Source organism: Lissotriton helveticus, chromosome 7 (genome assembly GCF_964261635.1).
Source record: "Lissotriton helveticus chromosome 7, aLisHel1.1, whole genome shotgun sequence".
Classification (NCBI taxonomy): domain Eukaryota; kingdom Metazoa; phylum Chordata; class Amphibia; order Caudata; family Salamandridae; genus Lissotriton; species Lissotriton helveticus.
In genome coordinates, this window is record NC_136068.1 from 1,936,834,227 (window position 1) to 1,936,858,860 (window position 24,634).

The 24,634-nt window shown below is 51.1% G+C and overlaps 1 protein-coding gene across 1 annotated transcript in view; it reads right to left on the reverse strand.

The window, feature by feature from the left end:
- Positions 1–6,067: 6,067 nt before the first annotated feature.
- The window catches only part of LOC144769996 (butyrophilin subfamily 1 member A1-like), a 156,804-nt gene continuing 138,237 nt past the window's right edge, over positions 6,068–24,634 (reverse strand). Inside the window, exon 5 of the mRNA XM_078654192.1 lies at positions 6,068–6,564. Within this exon, the coding sequence (XP_078510318.1) occupies positions 6,068–6,564 (497 nt within the window). The remainder of the gene's footprint in view (positions 6,565–24,634) is intronic.

Genomic DNA, 24,634 nt, shown 5'->3' on the forward strand with positions numbered 1-24,634 from the left:
CGCTGTGCACTGTACAGTGTAGTAGACCGATGCCTGACAGAGAACCTCTCCAAGTATTTCCAGCTGTCTAAAAATAACACTAAAGATCTATTGTCGGGGACGATTGTTTCAGGGAAAAGAAACTTCTAAGAAACATGGGATTTAGAGTTCTGTTACTCTACCAGAACTGCCAGAATTAAAAAAAAGAGACATATAGCTACTGTGAACGATAATCAGCGCTAACATTGCACTTCGCTGGCTCATCCACCACACACCTTGTACTCCTAGAGATTTGCACTCAATCACGTAATCAGAGCCATTGCCTTCACCAGGAGCTTGGGACCTGTCTGTATGTTGAATTCTGTACCACACACGTGATGCCGGAAATACTTCACCTCAATGGGGCCGATTCACAGAACTAACTTACGACAAAATACTAACTTAAGTCTGTCTTAAGTCTGTCTTAAGTTTGTCTTAACTAAAACTTAAGAAAAAATGCTAACTTTACTACTACTAAATGCCTTCTGTGAATACCAAAAGTAGTAAGTTTAGGATTTTGTCTTAAGTTAGTTCTGTGAATCGGGCCCCTAGATAACATCCGATTCATAAAGGGGGTGTTGATGGACAGAGTATCTGAATTAAGCAGAACACTCCTACCCAGTCAAAAGATCAGGGCTTGATCCATCACTGTTTTTTAGCTCACTGCACCATCCCAGCTCAGAACCTGGCTACATGCAAATTAGTCTGACCCTGGCCCAGTGCATCATGGGTACAGGGCAGACCAAACTACCAAGCCAATTCTTTACTGGAAAGGAAACAAGCTTCCGGGGACCGGTTTCTGGCATTACAGCCGTCTTCGGCCCGGCTTGCTTGAATCCTGATGGTGCAGTGAGCAAGGGACTCACATCTGAGTATACCCTTCCACACTTGTAGTGGCCAAACCGATTCATAAAGGGGGTGGTGATGGACAGAGTATATGAATTAAGCAGAACACTCCTACCCAGTCAAAAGATCAGGGCTTGATCCATCACCGTTTTTTAGCTCATGCACCATCCCAGCTCAGAACCTGGCTACATGCAAATTAGTCTGACCCTGGCCCAGTGCATCATGGGAACAGGGCAGACCAAACTACTAGTACCAAGCCAATTCTTTACTGGAAAGGAAACAAGCTTCCGGGGACCGGTTTCTGGCATTACAGCCGTCTTCGGCCCGGCTTGCTTGAATCCTGATGGTGCAGTGAGCAAGGGACTCACATCTGAGTATACCCTTCCACACTTGTAGTGGCCAAAACGATTCATAAAGGGGGTGGTGATGGACAGAGTATCTGAATTAAGCAGAACACTCCTACCCAGTCAAAAGATCAGGGCTTGATCCATCACCGTTTTTTAGCTCACTGCACCATCCCAGCTCAGAATCTGGCTACATGCAAATTAGTCTGACCCTGGCCCAGTGCATCATGGGAACAGGGCAGACCAAACTACCAAGCCAATTCTTTACTGGAAAGGAAACAAGCTTCCGGGGACCGGTTTCTGGCATTACAGCCGTCTTCGGCCCGGCTTGCTTGAATCCTGATGGTGCAGTGAGCAAGGGACTCACATCTGAGTATACCCTTCCACGCTTAGGGTGGACAAAATATTTAACAACAAGGGGTGGTGATGGACAGAGTTTCTAAATTAAGCAGAATACTCTCACCCAGTCAAGAGATCAGAGCTAGATCCAACACCGTTTTTTAGCTCACTGCACCATCCCAGTTCAGAACCTGGCTATATGGAAATTAGTCTGTTCCTGTCCCAGTGCATGATGGGAACAGGGCAAACCAAACTACCAAGCCAATTCTTACACTGGGAAGGAAACAAGCTTCCGGGGACCGGTTTCTGGCATTTCAGCCGTCGTCGGCCCGGCTTGCTTGAATCCTGATGGTGCAGTGAGCAAGGGACTCACATCTGAGTATACCCTTCCACGCTTAGGGTGGACAAAATATTTAACAACAAGGGGTGGTGATGGACAGAGTTTCTGAATTAAGCAGAATACTCTCACCCAGTCAAGAGATCAGGGCTAGATCCAACACCGTTTTTTAGCTCACTGCACCATCCCAGCTCAGAACCTGGCTACATGCAAATTAGTCTGACCCTGGCCCAGTGCATCATGGGAACAGGGCAGACCAAACTACCAAGCCAATTCTTTACTGGAAAGGAAACAAGCCTTCGGGGTACCGGTTTCTGGCATTACAGCCGTCTTCGGCCCGGCTTGCTTGAATCCTGATGGTGCACTGAGCAAGGGACTCACATCTGAGTATACCCTTTCACACTTGTAGTGGCCAAAACGATTCATAAAGGGGGTGGTGATGGACAGAGTATCTGAATTAAGCAGAACACTCCTACCCAGTCAAAAGATCAGGGCTTGATCCATCACCGTTTTTTAGCTCACTGCACCATCCCAGCTTAGAACCTGGCTACATGCAAATTAGTCTGACCCTGGCCCAGTGCATCATGGGAACAGGGCAGACCAAACTACCAAGCCAATTCTTTACTGGAAAGGAAACAAGCTTCCGGGGACCGATACTCTGTCCATCACCACCCCCCTTTTTGAAATACCTAGATCACATCCAGCAGTTCACATTCTTAAAAAGAGTAGTTTCCCTTTGTGAAGTCAACACCTTTGGTTATGCTCTTTTTATTTGTTGAGAGTCCATGTGCAAAAGCTAATTTGCACCGTGCATAACACAGCAACTGGTAGTATGCAGGGAATAAACACACAGCTGCTTATACCTGTTGTCTGAATGTGGGTGAACAGGTTTTGGGCTGCTGAGCTGGAGGAGGGAACTCCATCCCTTGACAGCTATGACATGTGCTTTCGCCTTAGGTTATGGTTTAAGATCGGGGCCCACAAAGCAGCACTCGTGAGGTGAATGAATATCACATCCTGGCTTATGCCACCTGAATTTGGGAGAGTGTTGGTAAGTTGTCCAGTGGGTGTTGAGCATAGCCAATACAATGAAAGCAGGCAGGCAAGGGGTGACAAGGATATGCCTGAAAGTCCAGTGATCAGACAATCTGCTGCGTTCTGCATCAATTGCATTAATTGTAAACTTTGCCAGGAGCCCCCATGTAGCTGTAACACAGCGCTATGAAGGTGAGGCGCAGCAACACAGCACTATGAAGGTGAGGCGCAGCAACACAGCGCTATGAAGGTGAGGTGCAGCAACACAGCGCTACGAAGGTGAGGTGCAGCAACACAGCGCTATGAAGGTGAGGCACAGCAACACAGCGCTATGAAGGTGAGGTGCAGCAACACAGCGCTATGAAGGTGAGACGCAGCAACACAGCGCTATGAAGGTGAAGTGCAGCAACACATCACATCCTCCTGAGCAGGGACATGCTTTGCAGTAAAAGGCCGCCCCTCTCCTGAGGGCTTTAGGTGTAGAAGGCATAGACTATCTACCTTGCCTGAGAGCCCATTGGAATCAACGTGAGTTTCCAGATTGGCACCTACCTCAACAGATGTGAACATACATTGGCGCAAGAACCTTCCTGATAGAAAAGCTCGACCAGAAGGTGAATGTGGATGTAAAATAAACAAGATTTATGATGGCAGATGCACTCATTCCCTTTTAAATTGTTAGTTTTTGCTTAGACTGCCAAATAGGTGCATGCATACCAGTGCTGTGATCGTCCCAACACAGCATATCGAAAGATGGTGGAAAAAAGGTGCGAAAGTTGCGACACCAACTGCTGCACTACTGAAATTAGGATAACTATCCTTCACATTTAAACCATTTTCAACCTTTAACCAGAGTAATCCATAGTATTTCCATCTTTTTAACGTATTGAATAATCCATGTTTTCCATTCTTATGACATCACTGCAGAGACAGATGAGTTGAACTGGAATGCTTTATTCCTACATTAAACATAGACATGTGATGCCAACTATCCTTTGACCCAGTACAGTAAAAAACCCAATGCATTTCGAACGTAGTAAATTCTTCGTCAGGGGTACTGCAATAAATCAGAAAGAACTATTTAAACAGCTTCTACATGAAAATACGCACTATGTGATGATGAGAAATGCATTTTATCAGTGATCCCCCCTACCCCAGCAACCCTCGTTCACCTCCCACTTCCTGACAATATCATAATAAATAAAACAGTGACCTACAAACCACCCGTAATTCATAACAATCACAGAAAACAAACAGTAGTCATTTACATTAAGAGGTCATAGTTGACAGGTTAACGTATGCGTGTCTCCCTTCATTTGCGAAAATGAATCAACATTTTCCCAATCAGTCCTCAATTAATTCAACCCCGTGACCTCTTGCACCGCCCCCTGCATTCATCTCCCTCCCTCCCTCCCTCAGAGACATCTCCCGCTCCCCCCTCCCTCAGAGACATCTCCCGCTCCCCCCTCCCTCAGAGACATCTCCCGCTCCCCCCTCCCTCAGAGACATCTCCCGCTCCCCCCTCCCTCAGAGACATCTGAGCGCGGCCTTCGACACTGTCAGCCACCAGGTCCTAATTCAACGCCTAGAAAACATCGGAGTGAAAGACACAGCACTGAAATGGCTCGCGTCCTTTCTTCACCAACGCTCTTTCCAAGTCTGGGAAGGTGAAAGCCGCTCCTCCTCCATCCCCCTCCGGTGTGGTGTGCCACAGGGCTCTTCATTAAGCCCCACGTTGTTTAACCTGTATATGGCCCCACTGGAGGAGGTGGTCTCCCCTTTTGGAGTCACCATCGTCAGTTATGCTGACGACACTCAGCTGGTGGTAACTCTATCTCACCCCAAGCTAGAGCCTTCCAATCTCCATGACTGCCTCTCCAATATCCATCAATGGATGAGCGACTCCGACCTGAAATTAAATGGGTCAAAAACGGAGATTCTCCTCCTAGGGCATAAAACACAGAATCTTCCACCAAACATCTGGCCTATCTGTATGGGTGAACCCCCTGCCCCTAAGATGGAAGTTAAGAGTTTGGGAGTATGGTTAGAGAAAGATCTCACCTTTCGAACGCAGGCAAGGAAAACGGCGGACACTTGCTACGGCTTACTTAGATCATGCAGAAAGGTGCTTTCCCTACTCCCTTTCCAGTCCCGACTACTACTGATCCAAGGTCTAGTTGTGTCCAGGCTGGACTACAGCAACGCCATTTACTTAGGAGCCCCGGAAGCCACTCTCCAAATACTACAGAAAACCCAGAATGCCGCTGCCCGGCTGCTCACGAATACCCCAGCCAGAACTTCAGCCAAACCCGCACTGAAAAAACTACACTGGTTACCGATCAGGGAAAGAGTCATATTCAAGGCCCTGTGCCTGGCTCAAAAAGTACTGCACAACGTAGGTCCACCAATCCTAAGCAACTGGATCACACCCTACAAACCTACCAGAGCGCTTCGATCGGACCATGAAAACCTTATTGTGGTCCCCAGGGTGAAAAAGGCCCGCACAGGAGGCCGCCGCTTCTCGGTCCACACAGCGCAACAATGGAACGCGCTCCCCTTGAAACTCAGATCAGAACCCAACCTCCTGCGCTTCAGGAAATCTCTCAAAACCCTCCTTTTCCCTTAATTCACCCTCTCTCCCGCACTTCCATCCTTCAGGACCACGAGGTTCAGCGCTGGGATACCCGTTGGGTGACTACGCGCTCTATAAAAACCTAAAATAAAATAAATCTCCCGCTTTCCCTTCCCTCAGAGACATCTCCCGCTCCCCCCTCCCTCAGAGACATCTCCCTCTCCCCCTCCCTCAGGGACATCTCCCGCTCCCCCCTCCCTCAGGGACATCTCCCGCTCCCCCTCCCTCAGAGACATCTCCCGCTTTCCGTTCCCTCAGAGACATCTCCTGCTCCCCCTCCCTCAGAGACGTCTCCCGCTCCCCCACCCTCGATGACATCTCTCGCTCCCCCCCCCAGGTGGAGTTTATCAGTGGATGAAAGGAGGTCTTTAAGTGGATAAAAGGAGGTGTGGAGGCCCCTGGGGGAGATGGGGTTAATAGATGCAGGAAATCAGAGCAGGGTATGAAAGGGGCTGTTGGGCTCTTTTCTTGCCCTCTCTGCCCTGCTATTGACCTGGTGGGGGCCGGGGGGGCCTGTTACACCAGGCGGAGGTCTGCTTCTCCCCAGACCCAGAATAAGGGGTGCACCCCCCCGGTAAAGGGGCCATTGCTGGTGCAGAGGTGCTCCCAGGAGTCTGCGTTGTAGAAGGACAGCCGCCCCCCCTCATAGTCCAGGTAGAGCCCCAGCCTCAGGCACGGACGGGGGGACACGAGGGGGGGAGTGAAGGAGAGAGCCCAGTACTGATCACCATGTATCCGCATCACATCCTGGGCCACGCCCTTATGGCACTCCATGGACTCCCTTCCCAGACTCCCTCCTGTAACCCCCACATAACCCCACCCCCCCTCATCCTGCACCTCCCAGTAATATCTCCCCGAGGTGAACCCCTCCCGCCCCAGCACACAGGGCCAGTCAGTGATTCTCTTGGGACTATCCGGCAGGGGCTGCGGTCTGTCTGTCCATGTCACACGTCTCCCGTCCTCAGACAGGATCAGGCCTTGATGAGCCGTGTCTGGATCCAGAGTCACCAGCGCTGCAGAGAGAGGAGAGAGCGTTAATGACACACTGTGTGACCTCAGACAAGTCCCTGTCCCACCAGAGACCCCAGCACTGCAGAGAGAGGAGAGAGAGTTAATGACACACTGTGTGACCTCAGACAAATCACTGTCCCACCCAGAGACCCCAGTGTTGCAGAAAGAGGAGAGAGTTAATGACACACTGTGTGACCTCAGACAAGTCACCGTCCTACCCAGAGATCACAGCTATGCAGAGAGGAGAGAGTTAATGACACACTGTGTGACCTCAGACAAGTCACTGTCCCACCCAGAGACCCCAGCACTGCAGAGAGAGAAGAGAGAGTTAATGACACACTGTGTGACCTCAGACAAGTCACTGTCCCACCCCGGGACCCCAGCACTGAAGAGAGTGGAGAGAGAGTTAATGGCACACTGTGTGACCTCAGACAAGTCACTGTCCCACCAGAGACCCCAGCGCTGCAGAGAGAGGAGAGAGAGTTAATGACACACTGTGTGGCCTCAGAGAAGTCATTGTCCCACCAGAGACCCCAGCACCGCAGAGAGAGGAGTACCAGTCTCTGGGTGAATTTCTGCAGCAATATTATGCAGTTTAGACATTGCATCATATACTGAAGGCGAGTGATCCGGAATAAAGACACAACAGCTGCTGCCAATGATGCGGCATGCACCACCTCGATCAGCCAGAATCACATCTAATACCATGCGATTCTGGAGTGCTACAATCCTCGCAACTTGCAGCTCCTCTGTAATGTTCCCAAGTGCCATAGCTGTTTGATTGGTGACAGCTTCCACAACACGAGTCAATCGCCTGATCTTTCTGCTATTCAATGCAGAACCCACAAAGAAGAACAAACCCAAATTGAAATCGACATATTGTTGCAAAGTGGTATCAGTCTGCTCAACCTCATCTGTACTTATTGTTCGTTTGTATCTGTTCTTGGAAATGTCGTTATACAACTTTAAATCCTGGTGATATGATGGAGGGGCCAAGAACACAGGTGGTAACAAAAATGATACGTAACATACCCCAGACCACCCAACAGGTAATTGATAGTATCCTTTATTACCGCACACAAAATTTGTATTATGTGAAGACGTAAAACTGCTGTTATTAGCACCTTCAATAGTCAATGTCAAAATACATTCACTCCGTCCTACTGGAATTCTTCCAGCACTACTAATACATAAATCTGCTTTAGCTCTTGTCCCTGAAATTACAAAAGGTCCAGTGTTTTTAATGTTTCTCATATTCGTGAAGACATATGGTGTTGAAATGTTATCAGGTTGGTACTCTTCCCATTCCCATTTAGTCCCTTTAGCTTGAGGATAACCATCTTTATCTTGATAGCATACTTTATTCAGACGAAAGTTAATTCCACCTACTGAAGGCTTTCCGGAAGCAAACACAAGTGCATACTAAGCTTGACCCGAGTGTGCCTGTTGTGCCCTTTTGCCTTTTGTTTTCTTTGTCACCACTCGCCGCTGCATCCCCGTCCCCCTGACTGCCCATTCGCTTCCCTCATCTCCCGCCTCCCAGCTGCTCCTCCCTCCCACCTCCCCATATAGGCCGGCCGCTGCACGGTGAAGAGAGCGACCCTTGACCCTTCCAGGTATGTCGCTCCCCCTACGCACAGCACCGCCTGTGCCCGTTCTCTCCCTCGCTTCCCCGTGTCTCTCTGCCCGGTTTCCCTTCTGCTCCCCTCACTGCCCCTGTGTCTCTCTTCCCGTTTTTGCCTTCTGTTGCTTAGCTGCCCCTGCATTTCTGTGACCTTTCTGCCTTCTAGGCCACTCGTTTCCCACCATTTTTTGTAACATTTCTGCCCTTTCTTGTGATCTTTACCCCTCTGTGCCACTCGTTTCCCCCATTTTCTGTGACCTTTTTGTCCTTCCTGTGACCTTTTTGCCTTCTGTGCCACTCGTTTCCCCCTGTATTCTGTGACCTTTTTGCCCTTTTTGTGACTTTTTTGCCCTCTGTGCCACTCATTTCCCCCTCAATTGTTGTGCCCTTTTGCCTTCTGTTTCCTTCGTCGCCCCTCACTGCCCCGGCAACTGCATCCCCTGCGGCTCAGCCCCCCTGACTGCCCATTCGCTGCCCCCGCCTCCCAGCTGCTCCTCACTCCCACCTCCCCACTCATTCTGGACGCTGCGTGGTCGCGCCGCTGGCGCACGGCAAGCCTGTCTGCGCCCACCCGCACCAAGACCGCACCCAGTGCCAGAACCCCTGGCCCCCCCACCCGCCACCACTACAACGCCAGCACTCTGTACGCTCTCAACCCCGGATGGACCCACAACTGCTTCAAGGCCGCCCCGATACGCACACACGGTCCCTTCACCTGCCGGAACTGCAGCTACACCAGCCACAGAGCCGACAAACCACCCGCCAAGAAAGACCTCAACCACCTCTGATGCATACTACTGAAGTGAACACCCGCTCCTCACGCAAACACGCCGTTGAGCTCTGGGACCTGCTCAATACAACCTCCCCAGACGTCGCCTTCCTGACAGAGACCTGGTTGAACAACTCCTCCGCACCTGACATCACCATAGCCATCCCAGACGGCTACAAGATTACCCGCAGAGACAGCACCAACGGAGTCGGCGGAGGAATCGCAATTGTCTACAAGAACAGCATCAGCGTCTCGACTAGCACCGACGACGCACTCAGCATACCCGAACACATGCATTTCCAGATCCACACAGACCTCAACTCCCCCCTCAGAGGCACCCTCGTCTACCGACCCTCCGGATCCCACCCCCAGTTCAGCGACTCCATCGCCGACTTCATCAGCACGCACCCCCTGACCTCCACCGACTACATCCTCCTCAGAGCCCTGAACCTTTACCTTGAGAACAACAACAACAACAACTCCACAACCCTGATCGATAACCTCGCCAACCTTGGACTGAGACAACTCATCACAACGCCCACCCACTCCGCCGGCCACACGCTCGACCCTGTCTTCTCCTCAAGCCCGCACGTCTCCGTCAGCCACACCACCGAACTCCTCTGGACCGACCACCGCTGCATCCACTTCACCTTCCAGAAACCCGCCACACACCACTGTACCCAACAGATCCCTCCGCTGCTGGAGCAAAATCACCGAATACCAACTACATGCAGACCTTGCTCTCAGCCCACCCACCGAACCCTCCAACACCGACGTTGCTGTCCACAACCTCAGACACTGGATCGAGGACTATGCCAACACCCTCGCCCCACTGAAGAAACCCCCCCCACAGAGACACCAGCAAGAGGGCCAGCTGGTTCACCCCAGAACTCCGGGGGCCCGATCCACAGAACTAACTTAAGACAAAATCCTAAACTTACTACTTTTGGTATTCACAGAAGTTACGATTTTGTCTTAAGTATGTCTTAAGACGGACTTAAGACAGACTTAAGACAAAATCCTAACTTAAGTCTGTCTTAAGTCTGTTTTAAGACAAACTTAAGACAAAATCCTAACTTCTGTGAATACCAAAAGTAGTAAGTTTAGGATTTTGTCCTAAGTTAGTTCTGTGAATCGGGCCCCTGGATTCCAAGCAAGCTTGCCGGAAACTAGAGAAGAAATGGCAATGTGAACAAACTCCGGACAGCCATGCAGCACACAAGGACGTCGTCTGCAACCACCACCACCTCATCAGGGCTGCCAAGAAGACCTCCTTCAAAGACCGCCTTGGCAACAACGCACACAACAGCAAGGAGCTCTTCAACATCGTGAAGGAACTCTCGAACCCCAGCTCCAACACTAACGACATCCTGCCACCGCAAGCCCTGTGCGACTCCCTCGCCACCTTCTTCCACAGCAAGATAGCAGACATCCACGACAGCTTCAACACCCAATCAGCCCCAACAGACAGCAACACAACAGACCCTCCACACACAATCGACCACATCCCCTTGCTAGCCTGGACCCACGTGAGCGTCGATGACTCCATCAAGACCATGAGCACAACCCACTCCGGCTCTCCGTCAGACCCATTCCTGCACCACGTCTTCAACAAAGCAAGCAGCTCCATCGCACCCCACCTACAAAACGTCATCAATCTCTCCCTTGAGACCGTGACCTTCCTAGAGAGCTGGAAACACGCCGAGATCAAGACCCTACTCAAAAAACCCAAGGCAGACCTAAGAGACCTCAAGAACTTCCGACTCATCTCTCTGCTCCCCTTTCCGGCCAAGGTCATCGATGAAAATAGTTAACAGACAGCTAACCCGATAGCTCGAAGAGAACAGAATCCTGGACCCTTCCCAGTCAGGGTTCCACAGCAACCACAGCACCGAGACCGCCCTCATCGCCGCCACCCACGACATCAGGACCCTGCTAGACAACGGGGAGACTGCAGCACTCATCCTCCTAGACGTCTCTACCGCCTTCGACACTGTCTGCCACCGTACACTACAGGCATGCCTCCATGCCACAGGGATCTGAGACAAGGCTCTGGAATGGACCCCCTTCTTCCTAACCGGCAGAACCCAGAACGTCCGCCTCCCCCCGTTCCATTCCGAAGCCTCCGAGATCATCTGCGGCGTACCTCAAGGATCCTCCCTCAGCCCGACACTGTTCAACATTTACATGGCCCCGCTCACACACATTGCCCGACAGCACAACCTCAACATAATCTCCGACGACACTCAACTGATCCTCTCCCTCACCAAGGACCCCATCACCGCCAAAGCCAACCTCCATGAAGGATTGAAGGCAGTTGCCGACTGGATGAAGATCAGCTGTCTGAAGCTGAACTTAGACAAGACAGAGGTCTTCATCCTCGGCTCCAACCTGTCAGCCTGGGATGACTCCTGGTGGCCAACGACACTGGGGGCAGCCCCGACCCCCACCGACCACGCATGCAACCTGGGAATCATCCTCGACTCAATGCTCTCAGGACCCTGCTAGACAACGGGGAGACTGCAGCACTCATCCTCCTAGACCTCTCTGCCGCCTTCAACACCGTCTGCCACCACACACTACATGCACGCCTCCATGCCGCAGGGATCCGAGACAAGGCTATGGAATGGACCACCTCCTTCCTCTCCGGCAGAACCCAGAGCGTCTGCCTCCCCCGTACCATTCCGAAGCCTCCGAGATCCTCTGTGGTGTACCTCAAGGATCCTCCCTCAGCCCGACACTGTTCAACATTTACTTGGCCCCACTCACGCACGTCGCCCGACAGCACAACCTTAACATAATCTCCTACGCCGATGACACTCAACTGACCCTTCCCCTCACCAAGGACCCCATCACCGCCAAAGCCAACCTCCATGAAGGAATGAAGGCCATTGCCGACTGAATGAAGATCAGCCGTCTGAAGCTGAACTCAGACAAGACGGAGGTCCTCATCCTACGCTCCAACTCGTCTGCCTGCGACGACTCCTGGTGGCCAACGACACTGGGGGCAGCCCCGACCACCACCGACCACGCACGCAACCTGGTAATCATCCTCGACTCAATGCTCTCAATGACCAAGCAAGTCAATGCCGTCTCCTCCTCCTGCTTCAACACCCTCTGCATGCTCTGCAAGATCTACAGATGGATCCCAACAGATACAAGAAAGACAGTGACCCAGGCCCTCGTCAGCAGCAGACTCGACTACGGAAACGACCTCTATGCGGGAGCCCCAACCAAGCTCATCAATCGACTACAACACATCCTAAACACCTAGGCGCGACTGATCCTCGATGTACCATGACACGGCCACATCAGCCCCCACCTGAGAAACCTACACTGGCTCCCCGTCAATAAGAGGATATCCTTCAAGCTCCTCATCCACGCACATAAGGCACTCCACAAGACCGGCCCAGTCTACCTCAAAAGACGGCTCTCCTTCTACACTCCAAACCGTCAGCTACGCTCCGCGGACCTCTCACTCGCCACTGTCCCACGCATCCGAAGAACAACTACCGGCAGGAGAACCTTCTACCACCTCGCCGCCAAGACATGGAACAGCCTCCGACTGAGCCTACGACAGACCCAAGACCTGCTGTCCTTCAGGAGGATACTAAAGACATGGCTGTTTGATCAGTAGTGGTCCCACCTCCCCCCTCGCGCCTTGAGGCCCTCACGGGTATGTAGTGCGCTTAACAAATGACTGATTGATTGCTTGATTGATTGATTGAAATGAACCAATATGGGAAAACGGTAGAGGAATAAAAGGTGTTCCTCCTTTCTTTTGGTGTGCAGGTATCATACCACACACCCAACAGTTGGTCCTATTTTGTCAATGATTTTCTTGTGCGCGCTACACTTCATAATAGCAACTCTCTTAGGGAAAGTAAGTGCAGTCAAGAGATTATGCACTAATTCTCCGTGCATTATCTGCATCCCGTGGGATGTAAGAAAACCTCTTTCCTTCCAGTGTAGGCCAAAATCATGAACCACTCCAAAAGCATAGCGGCTATCCGTGTAGATGTTTACACACAAGTCAGTGCAAAGTTCACACGCTCGTGTCGAAGCTATTAGTTAAGCTGCTTGAGCCGACTTGTGGTCTGCGAGCTGTTTCCACTACTGTCTCAAGTGTCGTAACTGCACATGCAACTGAAGTCGTGCCATCTGGTAATTTAAAACAGGACCCATCAACCCACAGTTCCCCATCTACATCTGAAACGGGCGTATCTTGCAGATCAACGCGACCCTTAATCTGTTCCTCAGTAAGGAATATACAATCGTGAAGCTCCTATGACTGAGACTGAGTTTCAGGATATGGCAACAAAGTGGCTGGGTTCAGTGTCGCGCACCTCTTCAAGGTAATATTAGGTGCTAACAGTGTCAATTCATATCCTGTCAGGCAAGCACTAGTTAAGTGTTGTGTCTTAGTCTGATTCAAAAGGGCATCTACTGAGGAGCTTCGCGCGCATCCGAGATGGCCGCGTGAGCACAGGGCTCCCGAGACCCTCGCCGCCCTCCGCACATATCCTGAAAGATATCCTGATTTTGACGACGGGTTCTTGGAGATGAACCTCAGCTGACACCTTCACTGTTTTTAAAATTTAATTTGGACTTCGGGAACCGCCGCCTCGTCGAAATGAGCTTCTGAGGCCCGCCCCACGGTGACACCGGGGGCTTGGCACACCAGGACGCCAGGGAGTAGTTGAACAACAACGGCCTGAGGGGCTACCCCTGCTGCCCTGAGCTGACTTTCGGTTTCGTTCTTGGGTCTTTGGCCTTATCAGATCGCAGGATTGCTTTGGTCCCCCCGAGGTCTAGCCTAACGCTGCCTATCCCTTGTGTGCCAGCGGTCGTGGGTGCTTGGGTGTTGGGCTACGCTGCTGCGTGTGCCTCTGGAACCCACTTTTGTGGTCTTCGGTGATTTGGTTGTGAGCGGCCATTTTCACCAGGTCTCACGGGCCCCTTCGGGGCACACTTTTCAAAATGGCAGCCAGGGCTGACAACGAGAAGCGGGAAACCAAAACGCCTCTACGGGGGGGACCGATCCAAACTAACGTCATGGATCGCTATACCCATTCCAAGGGGTCCCCCGGTGGCACCAGTCGGACTCTGGACGATCCCAAGGACGACCCGGCCGGTTCGACCGAATTTACTCTGCAGGATGTCATGGGCGCCATTGCCAATATGAAGGCTTCCATTGGCCAGCAATATGAGGCTCTCGCTCTCAAAATTGACACTGTAGCCGTTGATGTTACTTTGATTAGAGCTGACTTGTCGAAGACCAATGAAAGGGTCAAGTCACTGGATCTGAAGACCTCTAGCCTCACGACCGATGTGTCCGACCTGCAGACGGAAATCGGAAATCTGCGATCCTCTAATGACCTCATGGCCCATCGACTGGAGGATTTTGAAAAACAGGGCCCGACTCAACAACATACGTATCATTGGTGTCCCTGAAACTTCCGACAATCTGGCAACGGATCTCCTTGTGGAAGACCTCGTCTTAAATCACCTCGCCCCTACAGGACTGAGTAAATTTTTCGCTGTGGAGCGTTCCCATCGAGTGCCGGGCGGGAAACCGAATCCGGGTGCCCCTCCGAGGCCTATCATCACCAGAATTTAAAATTTTAGGGACAGAGACATTATCCTGCAGGCTTCGAGAGTGGGTGGCCCCGTAAAGTTCGAGAACACGACGGTGAGTTTCTACCCGGACTTCACCCAGCTCGTTCAGAGGCAAAGGATGGGGTTTCAGGGGGTGAAGCGAAGGCTGAGAGACATGGGCCTGAAATATGCGATGCTATTTCCAACTAGGCTTTGTGTTGAATACGAGGACCAGACATTCTTCTTTGATTGTCCCGAGAGAGTTAGTGACTGGCTGGATACTCTACCCAGGCAGAATGACCGAACTGGGTATCCGGGTGGAGCCGAGGGTGGCGTGTCGGAACAAGAGTGACATTATGATTCCCGACTTCCGAACGATTGACATATCATACAGCTGGGTTTGATGCTTCCTATACCACTGTGTCTTATTGATGTATACCCGAGGGTGGCGGGGGGAGTGGGACTCTTTCCTCCTCAGGGGTTCTTTTTGTAGACTAGTCTAATGTTAGGGGAACAGGCACACTGCAAGTTGGGGTGGCTTTTGAGTCTAACGCAAGGGTGCAGGGTGGGGGGTATCGTAACGGTTTCAAGTTGGGGGGTGGAGGGGGGAGTTTGGGTGTTTGTTATTTTTTCTCAAGGCAACGTATTGTTTTCCTTTCTGACCTGGTTACTGTGTTCGTTATGGGGTGGATTCTGCATTTCTTTCCGGGATGGGGGGTAGTGGGTTGAAACTAACGTGTTGGAATGTCAATGGATTGGGAGATAGGATAAAATGGGGAGTGGTGTTACAGTTACTGCGGCGCTTCTCCCCCGATATTGCACTATTGCAGGAAACACATCTGATTGGGAACACGTGCCATGCCATGAATCGGCGAGGATATCGTCTCGCTGTTCACTCTGGATTTACTTCTGGTTCTAGGGGCGTGGGCATCCTCGTCAGGTCCTCTCTCCCCTTGGAAATAGATGATGTAATTCTTGATGATAGGGGGTGCTATGCTGCTCTCACCGGCAGATGGGAGGGGAGGACTGTCTCACTGATTACTGTATATATCCCGCCGGGTCTACAGACCTCGGCTTTTGCGGATCTTGGGCTTGTGGTACTGGGGCTCCCAGAGGGTATCCTGGTGATGGGCAGAGACTTTAACTCGGTTGTCTCCGGTAACGTGGATCGCTACCCCCCCAGAGATCTTACCAAGTCTCAATCCTGCTTGAGTGGGTTTTTGGAGACCCTGCGTCTGGTGGATTGTTGGAGTTTGATGCATCCAGAGCAGGTACAATACACCTTCCACTCTGGAGCCCATGGCAGTCTCTCTAGACTCGACTATGTTCTGATGCCAGTGGCGCAAGCCTCCTCTGTCAGGGAGATAAGACACCTGGCCGGGGCATATCCGATCACTCCCCACTGTGGCTCAGCATGGATACTACTATGAGTAATATCACTCGCCCCGATAAACCCCTGGTATCTTCGCAACCCGAAGACCCGCGCCGAGTTGATAAAGTCCCTCGATCACTACTTCGTTGAAAATGTGGGGTCTGTGTCCTCTGCTGTATCATTGTGGGAGGCTTTTAAGACTGTGATCAGTGGGCAGGCTTTATCTCTAATCGCTGGTGGCAAGAAAAGTAAATATGAAGAAGTGGCCCGTTTGGAGACTGAAATAGCCGAGCTGGAAAGCGACTTGGAGCTTGGCGTGACCCGTGCTAAGCTTCATTCCCTTAGCCTTAAACAACTAGATTACAGAGCCCTGGTGACTGATGCCTCGAAAGTCATGAATAGAGAGCAACAGGGCAGACTGTATGATGTTGGAGATAAGGCAGGTAAATTGATCGCGTGGCTGGACAAGAAAGAGAGGGCGAGTCGTGTGGTTCCAGTGATTGGGAAACTTGATGGAGTGTGTGTGACGGATCCGGCTGACATTGTTGAGTGTTTCGTGGAACATTTCCGAACTGTGTATTCTCCGGTCTCTGATAGGCCGGAGGAAGACTCTCATCTGTTGCTCCGCGACATTGCGTTGCCCTGCCTGTCTGAGGTTGACAGAGACCTAATGGACGCGGCACTTTCCGCGGATGAGGTGGCTACCGCTATTCGTTCCATGCGTTCTGGCAAGGCCATGGGTCCCAATGGTCTGCCCATTGAATTATACAAATTACGTCCTGACAAAATGGCTCCATACCTTCGTGATATGTTTTTAGAGTCACGAGACATCGGCTCCCTTCCTCGTGACCAGCGTCTTGCCACCATCGTGGTGATTCATAAGGAGGGGAAGCCGCGGGATCGCTGTGCTTCTTATAGGCCCATCTCGCTTGTAAATGCCGAACCGAAAATTCTTGCCAAATTATTAGCCAACCGTCTGACAAAGGTGATTAGTGACTTGATCCACCCGGATCAGTCCGGTTTTATCCCACACCGTAATACGGCACTCAACCTGCGGCACTTGCATGGTGTTCTCGCGAGGGCGGCGTCTCTTCGTGAGCCGGCCATTTTTGCTTCCTTAGATGCCACGATGGCCTTCGATACACAAGAGTGGCCTTATCTCTGGGCCGCTCTTGCGAAATTTGGTTTTGGTCCTGGGTTCATCGGCTAGGTGAAACTTTTGTATGAGGAGCCACTGGCGCAGGTGGTCGTGAATGGCCGAGTATGTGAGTCTTTTGTCCTTGGGAGGGGCACGCGGCAGGGCAGTCCGTTGTCACCACTACTTTTCACCCTCGCCCTGGAGCCGCTGGCGGCCTGGTTGCGGTAGGAGCCCTCGATTAAGGGTATCCAATGGTCCCCAGATTTCGAGGATCGCGTATCGCTTTACGCAGATGATATCTTGTTGTATCTCACGTCCCCTCGAAAACCACTGAATGTTTTGTTTGACGTACTTACTTCGTTTGGAAAGAACTCGGGCCTTGTGATCAATTGGACTAAATCCTGTGTGTATGTGCTTTCGGGTGGTCTCCCTCCTTTGCCTCGCAGGTGCCCTATTCAGGTCTCTCCGACGGGATTCAAGTATTTGGGGATTTTTATATCTCTAGATCCCGCGGCTCACTATGAGTGTAATCTGCTCCTTCCTCTTCAGAGGTTAAAGCTAGATGTCGTGCGCTGGCGCAGGTTGCAACTATCTCCACTCTGGCGCGCAGCTCTTTTCAAAATGATGTCCTTGCCGCGGTTTTTATACGCGCTCCAGAATACGTTTGATACTATTCCGGCGCGCTATTTTCGTGAGGTGGAGAGCCTGCAGAGACGATTAATCTGGGATGGTCGTTCGCGTATCGCCCTTGCTAAACTCACACTCCCCTGGTACGATGGAGGTATAGCACTTCTGGATATCAGGCGTTATTATTGGGCTTCTCAGCTGAGTGCAATCAGTCATGCAACGTATGCTCCAGTTTCTAACCCGGCTTTTGAGATGGATAAATATCTGCTACCAGGCGGGGACTACAATATGGCACTATATTCCAAGGTGGCGGGGAAGAATTTATTTCTTCCAGTTGTGGCGAGAATTTGTTAGGATTGGATATATTGAAGAAATTGCATGCTCATATTTATTGTTCTCCTGACGGTGTTTATTTAACCATGCAGCCTCCTGCTGAACGTACATCTCAATGTTTGGCAAAAATAAACCTCTCCCTCCTGAGTTTTCTGAAATTCCCCAGACCCTGTGGGCTAGAGGGGATACAGATGTAGGATTGTTAAAAATACCCCCTGTTAGAAAGGCGACCCCGGGGGAGGCAGAAGAGGTCTGACTGACCACCCCTAGGTCCACCTCTCCTTTGAGAAGTAGCCGAGCGTTACGGAGGGGCCTCCTGAATGAGGGCCCTCTCCGAGGATCGTACAGCCGAGTAATCACAACACTACAAACGGACACCACGCAAGAGATCAGGTTCTTAAGCTTTTATAGGTAGTAAAGGTTGCTGGTTCTTGGCAGTATTTACAGAGGGATCGAAGGATCCGTAAAGTCTCGGAAAAGGGGGGTAGGTAGCGGGACAGTCTAGCTCTAGGCGGAGGAAGGGATACCCTACGCACAGCTCTCAATCCTTGAGCTGGGGGGTTCCGAGGGGTTCGAGCCGCGGCAGCGCCAGCAGGCTCTCAGATGGTTCAGGAAGGTTGGCCGCGGCAGCGCCAGCAGGCTCTCCGATGGTTCAGCAAGGTAGGCCGCGGCAGCGCCAGCAGGCTCTCAGATGGTTCAGCAAGGTAGGCCGCGGCGGCGCCAGCAGGCTCTCAGATGGTTCAGCAAGGTAGGCCGCGGCAGCGCCAGCAGGCTCTCAGATGGTTCAACAAGGTAGGCCGCGGCAGCGCCAGCAGGCTCTCAGAGGGTTCAGGTTACCGGAGATGAGTTCGTCTGGTGTCGGCCGTGACAGCGTCAGCAGGGCTTCCAGTCCAGTATACAACTGCCGTCCTCCTCCGGGGCTGGCCCAGATATAGGTCTGGAGTCCTTTGATGTCCGGCCCTCTCTCCTGGAGGTCGGAGGGGCCGGGATGATGGTGTCCAGACACCCAGCAGGGGGGTGGAGCCAGCGCCCAGGGAGGCTGGGGGGCGATCGATACCAAGCGTCCGGGGACGGTTGGGGAGCCATCGAAACTCCTCTCCTCTTGTCTCTGGTGGAGTGGCCACTCTACCACCCGGAGGTTCTTGGTGCCTCTATGGCGGGCTCGCGGGGGCTGTGGCCGCGGCTGGGCCGGGACCACGTGTCTGTGACGTGATGGCCCAAGATGGCGTTGGGCCTGGAATGTGGGTCCGTGGTGGGCACCGGACCGGTAATGCTGGGGCGGCCCGAGGGTGCCGTGTCAGGGGTTGGGGGCCACCGGGTGGCGGATCTGGTGGTTTGTAGGTCATGCAGAGGGGTGCCCAGGGTCGACCCGGGCTGGATGGAGGGCCGATGTCGCCCGGGGCCCGCCAGGCGGGAGGGGTAGGACCACGCCACGAGGCCGGGTCCAACACACGTCCCCTCCAGCTGAAGGCAGTGGAGAGTCACCCATCTTCTTGGGGATTCTCCTCGCCGAGGCGGAAGAATCTGGAGAGGCCGTCAGCGTTGGCGTGGTCGTTGCCAGGGCGATGCTCCACGGTGAAGTTCATCCCCTGGAGAGAGATGGACCAACGTAGCAATTTCGGGTTCTCGCCCCGCATCTGCATCAACCACCGCAGGGGCCGATGGTCGGTCTGTACCCGGAAGTGGGTGCCAAAGAGGTAGGGCCGGAGTTTCTTGAGGGCCCACACGACGGCGAAGACTTCCCTCTCGATGGTGCTCCATCGTTGTTCTCTGGCCAGCAGCCGCCGGCTGATGAAGGCAACGGGAAGGTCGATTCCCTCCGAGTTCGCTTGGGAGAGGACCGCCCCAATGCCGTGTTCCGAGGCGTCAGTTTGGACGATGAACTCTCGGCTGTAGTCGGGGGCCTGGAGCACCGGGTCGGTGCACATGGCAGTCTTTAGTGTCTCAAAGGCTACTTGGCACTCGGGGGTCTAGTGTACCTTCGGGGGTAGTCTCTTGGAGGTTAGTTCTGTGAGGGCCCCACAATGCTCCCATAGCCCTTTATGAACCGCCGATAGTGTCCAGTGAGCCCCAGGAAGGCTCGGACGGCGGTCTGGGTGACGGGGGGCTCCCAGGCCTGGATGGCGTCGATCTTGGGTTATAGGAGAGCCACTTGGCCGCTCCCCACTTGGTGTCCCAGATAGGTCACGGACCCTTGACCGATCTGGCACTTGCTGGCTTTTATTGATAGTCCGGCCCGTTGGAGGGCCGTCAGGACCTTCCAGAGGTGGGACAGGTGCTCATCCCACTGAAGGCTGTACACTGCAATGTCGTCCAGGTAGGCGGCACTGAACTCTTCCAGTCCCGCCAGCACCCTATTCACAAGTCTCTGAAAGGTGGCCGGGGCGTTTTTCATGCCGAAGGGCATCACTTTGAAATGGTAGTGGCCATCGGGGGTCGAGAAAGCGGATCGTTTTTGTGCCCCTGGCGTGAGGCCGATTTGCCAGTATCCGGCCGTGAGGTCGAAGGTGCTGAGGTACCTGGCGGCTCCCAGGCGATCGATCAGTTCATCTGCGCGGGGAATGGGATGCGCGTCGGTCCCACAACATAAACAATCTAAGCGCCAATCATAGAATTATAATTGATGACAGCTCCTCTTGTAATGGTATTCAACCAAAAAGCCCCATGCAGTCCCCCATATCAATCTCCTCAACAAGTATGACCACACAACGGGACGACCCAAAAGGGAGGCGTAGCAGCCAACCACCCCTTGAACCCTGGGGGAACGCTTTGATTGGCACCTTGGACCAGGCCATAAAGGCTCTCAATTTCCAATCAGATAAAATGGAGGTTCAAATTGACTTAATAAATGTCATCGCCGAGCACATTGCTCAAATCAGCTCTAAATCAGACACTATCATCACCCTTCTGACAAATAAAGTAATTTTGGATACTCCACTTGCAAATCAAGTCCCAATTGACAAAGGTACAATTACCCAACCCCCAAGTTGCAGTTGTGGGAGCATCATCAAGAAATTAGCATCGCTCCCCGAAATTTTAAAAGACATACTTGGAGCCGTCAAAATAGGAAACAAGCTGAAGATAAACCAAGCTCTACCAGGCAACAACTATAACAAGGGCAACCCAAATGTCCAAACCACTCACTCTTCATTATCAAATAGTATAGTTGGCGACGGGGTTTTAGCCCTGCTACACAAACCAAAGGTTTCGCAAAAAACATACGCAAATATGAATGTTCAATCCTCAAGGGAAATGGAAAATCTCGGTCCGCAGCTTCGAAATAAACTTACGAAAAAGCAAAGGAAACGAGCAAGAAAAGCTAGGATCAAACCAAAAAGTAACCAACCAATCACAATTGATAATTTCTTTGCAAAACCTACGAACGACTCGTGTAAAGATAAAGGATCATTAAACAACACGTCAAAATCCGTCAATAAAAAGTCGGAAGAGCAAGATAATTTTCTGGAAAGCGCCTCGTCCGAAAACTTTAATAAGTGAAAAAAGCACTGCGACTCAGTTCGTGCCTTACCTGTACGTTCGACAGAGTGCCAACATGCACTGACTGCTTGCACAATCCCAAATGTGTCTCTTACGCACATATCAGTAACTACTTCAAGGGAGAAATTCCCCCGTACTAACACCAGAGGCAAGCAACCCCCCTCATTAGGAGATACAATTACAGTTGAGAGTAGCCCACCCAAGAAGAGCTGCACATCAGAGCTACAACGAACAAGCTCTTATGGAACCCCAACCACGAATAGGATACAACGAAATTGCGATCTTACCAATGACCAGCAAGGATATGACCTGACCCCCATAAAGATGATCAAAACAGGGAACGACAGGCAGTGCCTTAAACAAAAACCAATGGTCCCGACGAGTATAATCCATCACAAAAAAGGAAGCTATGATTCAATAAGGGACACCACTCCGATTAAAATTACAAAAACTGGGCAAAACCGTAATTGCACCGCCCTGACCAACTCCCCTCTTCAATCGAAAAAAACTCAGATGATATGCACCACTCATTCGCCCGCAATGGGTTCTAGGGGAAAGGGCAACACAAGAACGGTGATTCCAAAAAGAAAACATAGTTCTGCTAGCAAAAGCAACCTCACCGCTCCTGGCCTTGGAGAACAGTTAACAGTTTCACCAGCCGAACTAGAGCCAATTTTGACATTTACTCCCGAATACAAGACAAAGGGCATGCATGACTTCCTTAACAGAGGAAACTTATTAAAACTAACTGGGCTTATTCCAGAGCTAACGTGTATATCCACCCAGGACCTAGTTTCAGTTGAGTTTTGCCCAAATAAGGACTCAACAGACGCTGAAATCTCAGTTACCACCTGGGCCTCCAAGGAGATAGGAGCTAAAATCTTTGCAAATAGAGGTCCATTTGAACACTGGGGAATTACCCTCACGCAACATATGCGGCCGAGATATCCTTCTCCGCTCTCAAAACGCACACTGAATACAAGTAGGGAGGACCAACCCAGTTGAAAGCGTTTTTCGTGCCTCCAAGGTGCCTTATCGGCCACATCAATTAACGAGGCCGGAAAAACAAAAACGCTCTTCCCACAACCCCGCATAGGAGGGCCGCCTAGTCAGGACTGGTCATGGATTGCGCTTACCCTTAACCAAAAGAATTCCTAAAACAAACAAGCGACCAACTTCACGCATACGGTTTAAAGATGTAACCACTGATAGCTTTAAACCGGTTATAATAAACATTTGCAGTTGGAACATCCACGGATTTAGTAGTATGGAACAGGACCATGAGACACAACAGTTCTTTAAAAAAAATGATATTCTTTTGTTACAAGAGACATGGAACCTGGTACAAGCTTCCATCCCCAACTTCACAGAACACCACAAACTAGCCGAGAGAACGTCGACCTTTGGGCACCCCTGCGGAGGGCTTTCGACATATGTCTCTCAGAAATATAATTGGGAATTGGAAAACCAGGACGTGGGACTAAGCTGGGTCCAAGTAACAAAGATCACTGCAAATCCTCAGCACCAACTGTTAATAATCAACGTCTATATACACCCTGACCGTGCAAAACAAAAAGGGAAAATGACCACTCTTATTAACCTTATAGAACCGCTTCAGAAATCAAATTCTCAAAGTATGTTGATACTGTCAGGCGACTTTAACTTCAACTTGACGAGCGAATCATGCTCCCACAACCCAAGGCCAAAGACCCGGGTAGCGAATAGATCATTTACCTCAAGAAAATTTACAACGCTTGGATTAACGATATTAAAACCCACAAGGACAGGCACATCATCAACCGTTCCAACGTATACGAGTGGCAACGTATCATCAACCATCGACTTCACATTAATTAGTAACACCCTGCTAGATTCAGTGGAGGGCTACGAGATAGCAAGATGAATCGAAAATGACCATTTTCCACAAATTCTACGGATTAATATAGGTGTGTCTGAGCTGGCACAGCTTACTGCTCTCCCTCACCAGCCAGAGAAGTACAACCTACGAAGATTGCGATGGAGAGGGAGTGGAACGAAAGCCATCTTTGAAACAGCTAGACACTTTTTCTCAAAAGATGAACACGTGCAAAACGATGACCATGTTTTGATTTGGAAAAAATTGCTAGTGTCTGTGTCTCTCAAACATTCAGCACCCCCTGCTCCGCACCATGGCCTAAAAGTCCGGAAGGAACCCTGGTTTACTACCGAATTAATACTAGAAAAAAGGAAAATCATCCGGGAGCAACGGAAGGTGGTAAGGAATAACAACCAGGGCCTCAAAACTTACTACCTTCTTGTTGGGAGTATGAGAAGAAACTATCGTAAAAAGGTGTGGAAAGCCCAGGAAAATTACATGGAAGCGACGTGGGTAAAATTGTTACTAGCCAGCAAAAAGCGAAATACGAGGGACTTTTGGGGTATAATTAATACATTAAACAACGCTGAATCAATGTCCCAGGACCGCGGCATCAGCAGTCAGGAATGCGAAGCCCACATAAAGAATCTTTATTTAAAAAGGGAATCGTCCCCTCTGGAAAAACACCAATATATAACTACACCAACGAAAGCGAGTCAATTGAAACGCATATCTGACATGTTAACAACCCTTAGCGACACAGGAGGGATTAACCAGTCGATGAAACAGCTGGCTTTATTCTCCTTCGAAAAAGTCTGAAACCCGAAGGCGCACCGGGCCCCAATGGTCTCCCCAACGCGGTATTCAAATATAACAATGAATTTTGGGCACACCATCTTTCTGCCCTGTTCAACCAAATCTTTACTCTTAAGCAGCTGCCCCATCGTGGAAAGGAAATATCATCCATCCGATTTTCAAAAAGGGGGACAGGAGACATCCACAGAACTATCGGCTGATTTTTTTAATCGATGTGGAAGCCAAGCTTTATGCCTCATGTATACTGGTGGAGAATCAGGACTGGGTGGACAATAACAATCTAATCGTCAGCTACCAAACAGGCTTTAGAAAAAGGACAGGGACCATAACAAACCTTTCTGTCTTAGCCCTCCTGATGGAAAAAGCAAGAATAAAGAATCATCGGCTGTACGGCTGCTTTATCGACATTAGAGCTGCTTTCGATCGAGTCAGTAGGGGGATA